This window comes from Poecilia reticulata, linkage group LG1, assembly GCF_000633615.1.
Source record: "Poecilia reticulata strain Guanapo linkage group LG1, Guppy_female_1.0+MT, whole genome shotgun sequence".
NCBI lineage: Eukaryota > Metazoa > Chordata > Actinopteri > Cyprinodontiformes > Poeciliidae > Poecilia > Poecilia reticulata.
Window position 1 is genome coordinate 6,731,662 of NC_024331.1, and position 8,376 is coordinate 6,740,037.

Sequence of the window (8,376 nt, forward strand, 5' to 3'; positions counted from 1 at the left end):
GGCCTTTGGTCGTCAAGCCGAATCCTTGAAGGTGACTTCAACCTCTTTGTTTTGTTTTAAGTAACGCAAAAAGTGGTTTCAACAAAATATTTTGGATTCTTTAATTGGTTGGTGTTCCTTTTTCATGAATTCAGAGTCACAAATGGCTCTTTGGACCTTTGCACAATTAAAATAAACATAGTAAGAAAAAAAATAACAGTGCAGGAAGGAGTAAAAGTACAATGGGTCTATAAATCTTCACAAATCTTGTTAACAAAAAGACAAATTTGAAAAATGTTAATGTCATAAAAAGTAAGAATCTGCAGATTCTTAAACAGAGAAAAGAACCGAGTAATGTTTTTAAATATACCTGTAATAATAACGCAGGTTTTAGCTGTTTTTTTCCAATTATTTCATGAATTGAAATAATTGTCGCAATATTTCATCAATTGCGCTGACTTTCCACTACAGGATGAGACTAAAAATTAGCAGCAATGCTTTCTAAAACTAGTTTTCTTTTCATTAGGTTGGTACTTTTTTACAGATAATTTTCCAGAAATATTAACGTCCTGTAAAAGACGATGCCAAAGTTGTTGTTTTTTTATTTAAAAACATACATAAAATGGTTTTTCTTTAATAATAACAGATTCAAAAATAATAAGTTGTCTTTTCTTTCTCCAAAGGTAATGTCACATTTGTGGCTCTGAATGAGTTTTTCTCAGCTGGACTAAAAACGGCTCTTTGGACTGTAAAGGCTGCAGACCAGCTGGAAGTTAACTTATTTTATACTTCCAAACTTGTTCAGTTGTGTTTATTTGTTCAGTAACTCTTAACAACTAAAAGTACACGTTTTGCTCATTTATTTGCAGATGGCGCAGTTTTAAAGTCCATTAAAGTGGCAATAAAAATAATTGCGAGAAACCGGTCCAGGGGAATCATACCATCAATATAACTGGGTGTCAAGTATTTACGCTGGCTTGTAACAATCCTTATTTCTACGGAGGATGTTAGTGTTATCGTCCATTTATCGACATCCAGGCAAACTGATCAATATGCTATTGATTTTGGGCTGCATCGTCCAGCGATTTTACTATTTTCAACTAAACCCTCAGCTGTTCTGAGGAGGGAGAGAAAAGGACAAAAGCATGCTGGACAAAAATAAACCATAATCCAGTTTGGGGATTTACAAAACTCAAAGGGTTCAATTTCTTCTTCTTCTGTTGAGAGAGAATCAGATCAAGTCTGGACAAAGGTGAGCTCTCTAGTGTTGGCCTGCTCCAGCCCACACTGTGGTGTCTGTGGTGAAACGCCTGGGTGGGCTTCAGAAAAACATATTCTTTCCTCCAGCAGGACGGCAGCCCTCATTTTCCTTTGAGAAGACGCTGAGTCAGCAGAGGACCTCTTTAGAAAAGGCTACTGTCCCCCGCCGGGAGGGGAGAATCAGCGCTGCAGTCGGCCAGACAGCAGGCAGCGAACCAAGTGTGATAGATGATGGAGGAGAGGCCCTGTGAGGCGGGAGAACACAGTCCCCCACCATCGCCAGCGCTTTGGGTCTCCAGCTCAGTGGGTTTAAAAGTAGCCTATGTATCTATTTGGGCTCCCCCAGGCTATATGGCTGCAGTGTTTTCACTACTGTATCCCCTGTATAATCAAGTCCACTGCTATTTATTTCCTTGGCAGGCGCCGGGGCTTCTCGCATGTTAAAGAAAGGGTAAGACTACAGCGCAGCAGTCTTGAAAACCACTTTAGCAAAGCAAGGAAAGATGCCCTAAAAAAATGTAGAAGGACTTTGTATCGCTTATAAGACTCAGGAACCATGTAATAAAACAAAACTTTAATGAATAGCTTATTTTGAGGGAATAGCATTAAAGTTCATCCTGAGCTAGTTCCCAAATATGACAGTAAATGCAGAAAACACAAAAAGCCAAGTCATACTGCAAAAGCTACTTGAAACTGGGACTGCAACTAATCATTATTTTAGTAAATTAATTTTAGTAAATGTCGATTATTCTGACGATTTATTGGTTAAAAATTCTGCTGATTTTTTTATTTAGCCACTTAATTGTACAATATTAGAAATACATTGAAAGATGCAAATAAGTATTTTCAATATCTTTTTTAAATGAGAAAATGAGCACAAAAAAAATTAGGAGGAATAATTAATTGGATAGCAAAAGATGCTTAAATAGAGATTTAATTTTTTTTTTTGTTTGTACAGAATTTGAACCAGATGAAGCTAAAACTACAACTTGAGGAGTTCTGGGTAAACATATTTGTTGACAGGCTTTTTTTATTTTATCTTAAATGCAAATGAATATATTTTTTTGTAAAGTTTTGGCTTAATTACTTTTCTGACCGTGTTGATCTTTCATCAAATGGCCACACTTTACTCCAATTAGCGATCAAATACTGAATTAGCTGACGATAATTTCAACAATCAATTAATGACGATTAATCTGATTAATTGTTTCAGCCCTAATAAAACATAAGAAAACTGTTTTGAATTCAAAATGGCTGACAGTTTTCAGTAACCGCTGGTTGAGACAGATGGAAAAACATTGTGAAGATTCGCCTGAACTGAATGGCCTGCAGCTGAACCTGCAGAGTCGTGATACGCCTTGATCCTCTTAGTTTATCTGCACTGCGTCTTTACTAAGACTGCATGATAACGAGAGCTCATCTACATGTGGCTTCTTTCACACATTCGTTGAAAAGTGCCATGATGGCTGACTAACTATAGCGGTGTGAAAGCAACAGCAGCTGCACTCCAGAGACCAGAGAATCAACAGGAGCCGATAGGAGAAACTTCAGACTCTCACCTCTCTACCGTACAGCAGAAAATACCCAGGAAATGCCTCAAACATGCCAATGAAAGACTGACCTCTAACATTCTCTCAAAACAGCAAATTACTTCTGGCGTCAGAAATAAAAACAAGAGAAACTGCAGGACAGGAGAAGCAGACTTACTGCGATGAACAAAGTGCTACTGAGTTCAACAGGTTAGGGATAGGGTTAGGGTTGAACAGCAAGAAACGATAAAGGTTTGCAAATCAGTCAGTCATAGATATGACAGCACCTGCTGCAAGTCAACAGAAATCCAGTGGATATCATACTTTTAACAAGAGGAAACATTCAACTCGTGGACTTCATGTCTGTATGTTTCTGTGAGCCTCCAGAACTCCACACATAGTCAGCTACATTTCTCGTGACAAAGCCCTTAATTTCCCACAATCCAAATGGACGCAGCAAGTTTGATGAGCTCGTTGGCAACTAGCCTCGTTTGTTCTACACCAGGGCAGCGACCTGTTCGCTGCTGTGCGTCTTTACGTTTGATTGTGTCGACTCTCAACCTCCCCAGCTTGGTGTCAGACACAAAGTAGCTTGATGTAAACACTGTTTCCTGTCAAGTAGTTTAATGTGCATACTACGAGTACGCGGTCGTAAAAATGTACTTAAGAGCGGGCGTTTCCAGCAGACGTCCGCTATGAGTCTCCGTGGATTTTAGTTCTGCCGTTTTTAGCATATTCCGTCCATTTTTGGGATAAATGAGGGTTTGTGACAAGTTCAAAGATTGAGATGTTAAAAGAGGCTAAATACAATGTGACAAATGTAAAGATGTGTAGATATGTTTGAGGGACACTGTAAAAGTAGAATCCCTTTATCACAGCAACAAAAACCTGAATTTATCGGACTTTATAGAGCTAATTTCCTGGTGTTTTTAGTCACAAGTCTTAGACATGCGTGAATTTATTTTGTCAACCCAACAGTTGGTGTTTGCACTCGTCCTCCACAGGTTAAATCCGCCACACACACACACACACACACACACACACACACACACACACACACACACACACACACACACACACACACACGCACACACACACACACATATATATATTGGACCAAACATACTCAACACTTCTTAAAACATCAGTGCAAATATTGATATCCATGTCAGGAAGATTTACAGCTTGGTTGGGAAAACACCGAGCCACTGATGCCCATCTAAAAATACCCTCTCCAAACACTGATGTAATCTCACAAGCAGACTTTTTCTGCCGGTGCAAAAGAAGGAAGCAGCGTATGTGAGAGACAGTGTGGTACACCACAGCCGTGCAGATGTGTCTGACTGTCTGACAATTCAAGGCCTTCACCATCCCAGGTAAAAGGCAACAGTCGTAGTCAGATCTAGAGCAGCGGAGAGCCGAGGTGCAAAATGTGCAAACTGTCTGCTCAGTTCGAAAATGCACAATCTGTTCATCTTGCAGACAAAACAAAAGCTTTCTGTTTGGAGGGCTGTATGAAAAATGGCAAAAACAAAAGCCGTGCAAAAATGTGTGGCATTTCAGTAATGGAAGGAGATTTGATAGACGCAACTTCTGTGCAGTTTTTATGCCAAAGTGGAATAAAACATATTTAAAAAACACAATAAAGTTATTTTCTCAGCTGCCATTTCATGAGTCTAGTTGAAGTAAATGGTCATTGGAGAATCCAAAAATTATGGAAACTGAAATTATGAGAAAGTTAAACAGTTTTATTATTCTAAATAGGAAAAAATTACATATCTTCACAAAAAAAACCCCAACATTTTTCTAAATGAGTTTGTAAATAGAGACGATAGCAACGGGGTTTAGGTATTTAAATAAGATTTTTTTATTTGTTTTTGGTTTATCCAAAGCAACCCATATTCCTTGGAAAGTTAAACGTTAAAAAAAATCTAAGTTTCCTTTTCAAACTACCACAGGATGACATCATAATATAACCCTGTTAAAATTCAAGTATATTTCTCCAAACCTATTTAGTAAATTGTGCATGAAAACAAAACAAAAAAAGCTTTAAGAAAAAAGTTTTTTTTATAAACACTCAAAAATAGCATTTGATGCAGTCATCACCAAACTCAAACACATCTCTTCTGTCTTTGTGGGTCCTGTGTTTAGTGCCATGGTCTTTGTCGCTTAATCTGTAAATAATTTAACCGCATGGTGAACAGAAAGTACAGGTGTAGTGCATTTTGGAAAAGGAGTTTAAAAAGGGGAAATACTGAATGTTTGGTGATTGGGAGCAGATTCTTTCCATTTGGAGGAAACAAAACCTGGTTAAGGCTTTAATCGTTTGATCACAGCCTCTGAAAGGTGAAGTGGAATAAATCCTCTGAAGCAGCAACCAATGATGTAGTAACGACCAATAACTAACACTTGTCAATAATGTAATACTTATTTTTTTAAACAGAAATACTCATTACCAATAACTGTGTAAAACATGTAGGTCATATGACCATGGTTCTCCTTTAGGCCGCGCAATGTGAGCGTCCATCTTTTTAAGACTGACGTAGAAACCGTGTGACACAATAGCGGCATCTTTTCCATGCCTAGTGATAAGTACTGTAATCTTATATTCTGGTGTGAATTAAAAACAAAATCCAATCGACAGGCGAAAGAGATTTTAGTTGAAAGGCGTAAAACCAGAGAGCATTTAGAGGAGTCATAACCCACAGATCAGGAGAGGAGGAGGTTCGACTGGGTGTACAGGTTCGTCTGCTTCACCAGTTTATACATTCATAACTTTCACTTAACTTGTGTGTGGGTATATGGATGTGTGGGCAATATGTGTAAATATTCAATTTATTCATTTTTAAGTGTTTATCTTGCATAAACTCCCAGCTAAAAAAAACAGTAAAAACATGCAAACACCCCCCCCCCCCCAAAAAAAAGAATTTTTACAATGTCAGTGATTTTTTATGCAAAAAAAAAAAAAAAAGCACATTTAAAAGTAGGGCTGAAACGATTAATCGTGATGAATCGATTTCTGAAATAATCATCAACTACTTCCGGAACGAATAAATTGTTAACTAGAGTACACAGACTCAAAAAAGGCCATTTGCTAAACGAGTACCACCCTCAGAGCAGGAATTAAGCAAAAATTGTACAAAAATACATCCACTTTGCATTAAAAAACATTTGTAAATATGTTCTACCCAGAACACCTATAGTGGCAGCTCCAGCTTCAGATAAAGGAATGATATGTTATTGCATTTCAGGAGATAAACTTTTTATTTTCTGATATAAAAATGAACCGATTTGTTTATTAGCATCTATTAATGTATTTTCAATATTGTATACAAAAGGTTAAATGAAAAATGTGCAGAATGTGCCATTTTTTTTGTTCGATTAATCGTTTAATCGTCAAAATAATCAACAGAATAATCGATTCCTAACTGATTGTTAGTCGCAGGCCTAGTAAAAAGTGACATTACAAATCCAAATTGATTAATCCTGACCAGACTTTCAAAAGTTTCATCTGGACTGAATCTATCCTCTACCAGTAAGGAGTCAGACAAGCAGCTAATGGTGGCTGCAGGCAGCGAGGTAGAGCTTCAGCTAACAACGAGTCTTTTCAGACACATATGGATGTGATTTGACCAAATGACCAGATGCTGATTTCCCAAACATGTTTATCCTGCCAGACACAAAGCTCCAACAGAGATTCTGCACCAAAAGAGCAAAACTGGAAAAACCTCTGAGTCACAAAAGGCACAAGGGCCTCCCAGACGGCCAAAACACTTCCTCTAATTTAGTTTATCAGACATGGAAAGCAAATATCCCTTTTCACATTTAACTCCACTGGAAGCTGTTGTGCTGACGAGCGTTTTGCATTGGTCTGAGTGTATACTTGCTGAAGATATAAAGCGACAGTTTCAGAAAACAGTCATAAAGCCTTCGAGGCCATGTTGATGTTTGTACGGGTGTATAATTTGTTATCTACTTTAAGTAGCAAGAAGTCACATTTTTCAGAGTACAAATATGTGCCTGTGCTTTAGCCTTTCTCACCGTTTAAGGGACATTTTTCCAAAAAAAAACACTACAATGTGAGGACTGGCTGCTCCTTATGAGACCCAAAGCCTCATAAGAAGAAGTGCTGCATTAGGATTAGACTAAAGAAATTACTAAAAAATGAATGGAAGTTGATGCAAAGTCTTTGTAAAGATAGAAAGATGTAAAATGCGTGTATGCAGGTTACCTGAGGTTAGTGTTTTGGCTGTCCGGGGCCACGCGGGAACCATTCGAACTCGGGCTGCTGAAGAAAACAGGAGGACAGAAAGGGATTGGGAAAAAAGGAGAAGAAAAACAAAGGAGGAGAGAAAGTTAAAAGGCACMAAAAAAAAAAAAAAAACACCGGCGAACGACACGAGTGAAGAATAAGGATGGGTTTAAAAAGAACAAACAGAAAAACAGATGTGGCAGAGAGGAAAATTAATAAGGAGGGCAGGTTCAAAGAAAATAAACCAGACAAAAAATATACAAGGAAGAGGAGAGAGACAAATGGGAAGATGAAAGTGGGTCAGAAGAAAACATGGACATGATGATATGGATAAAAAGATGGAAAGACAATCAGCAGGGAGATTTAAAGTTGGAGAAACAGAAAAAAAAATGAAATTAGATAAGGGCGAGGGAGCAATCAGTGCTAAAATCACATTATTTATGATTCAAACTGGAAATCATTGTTTGACAAGAACTTTACAATCAGATTATATAAAATGTAAACAAGTCTCTTAAAGTGGCAATAAGGCTTTCCTAAGGGAAACCATTGGTGTCAACATTTGTTTAGTGTGAATACAAAAACAGAGCAGATTGCTGAATAGACTCAGAAAGACTGTAATCAAAAACAGTCGGTTCAAATAATAAATGAAGAGCTGAAAGTAGTTTAAGAAAAATCAGCTTCCAAATGCATCGAGATGCAGACATCAATAATTTTGACTCGATTAACATTTGTCACAACTTAATAGGAGTAATCGCAGAAGGTTGAAGTCTGAAGCGCACTGACAGTTTATGTCGAGTATCGCATGAAAAAACAAAATCACTGGTATAAAATCCATGTCATTGGAAGATGGGTGACATACAGAGGAAATCTTTTAAAACAACAAACATGAGGAATTATATTGGACATTTCAGTCAAAGTAAAACAGCTCACCTTTCCTGCTACCAAAACCAGAAGCCTAAGCTAACAAGCTTTAGCATTACTGGCTTGTTAGCATAGCTAGTTGTTTATTATGCTAACAACTCTCACTGCAAGTTGTGAGCAGCGAGTAATACAAACTAGTAATGCTAGTTTGCCAAAAAGCAAGCTAGCTAGAAAGGGCTTTATTGGGGCTTGTTAGCAGTAGCCTCAACCGCCTCGATTCACGAAACGCCACAAAGATGTCTGCGCGCGACTCAAGCTTTAAACTACATAGAGTATACAAGGTCAAATAGTCCTACCAATCTGTGATTAACGCATTTGATGTCAACTTACATATTTTCTAGGGCTGAAACGATTCCTCGAGTGATTCGAGTACCTCGATTATTAAAATTCTTCGAGGAAAATTGACCTGCCTCGAAGCTTCGTTAATTTATGTTT

At 37.8% G+C, this 8,376-nt stretch overlaps 1 protein-coding gene across 4 annotated transcripts in view; it reads right to left on the minus strand.

Moving 5' to 3' along the window:
* The window catches only part of LOC103471952 (E3 ubiquitin-protein ligase SMURF2), a 55,485-nt gene that overhangs the window by 8,631 nt on the left and 38,478 nt on the right, over positions 1 to 8,376 (minus strand). For 2 of the 4 annotated variants that reach the window (XM_017306694.1, XM_008421450.2), the window contains exon 11: positions 7,000 to 7,053. In XM_017306694.1, the coding sequence (XP_017162183.1) occupies positions 7,000 to 7,053 (54 nt within the window). Of the gene's footprint in view, positions 1 to 6,999; positions 7,057 to 8,376 lie in introns of all 4 variants that reach the window. The other 2 variants (XM_008421297.2, XM_008421372.2) reach the window with 1 other exon arrangement.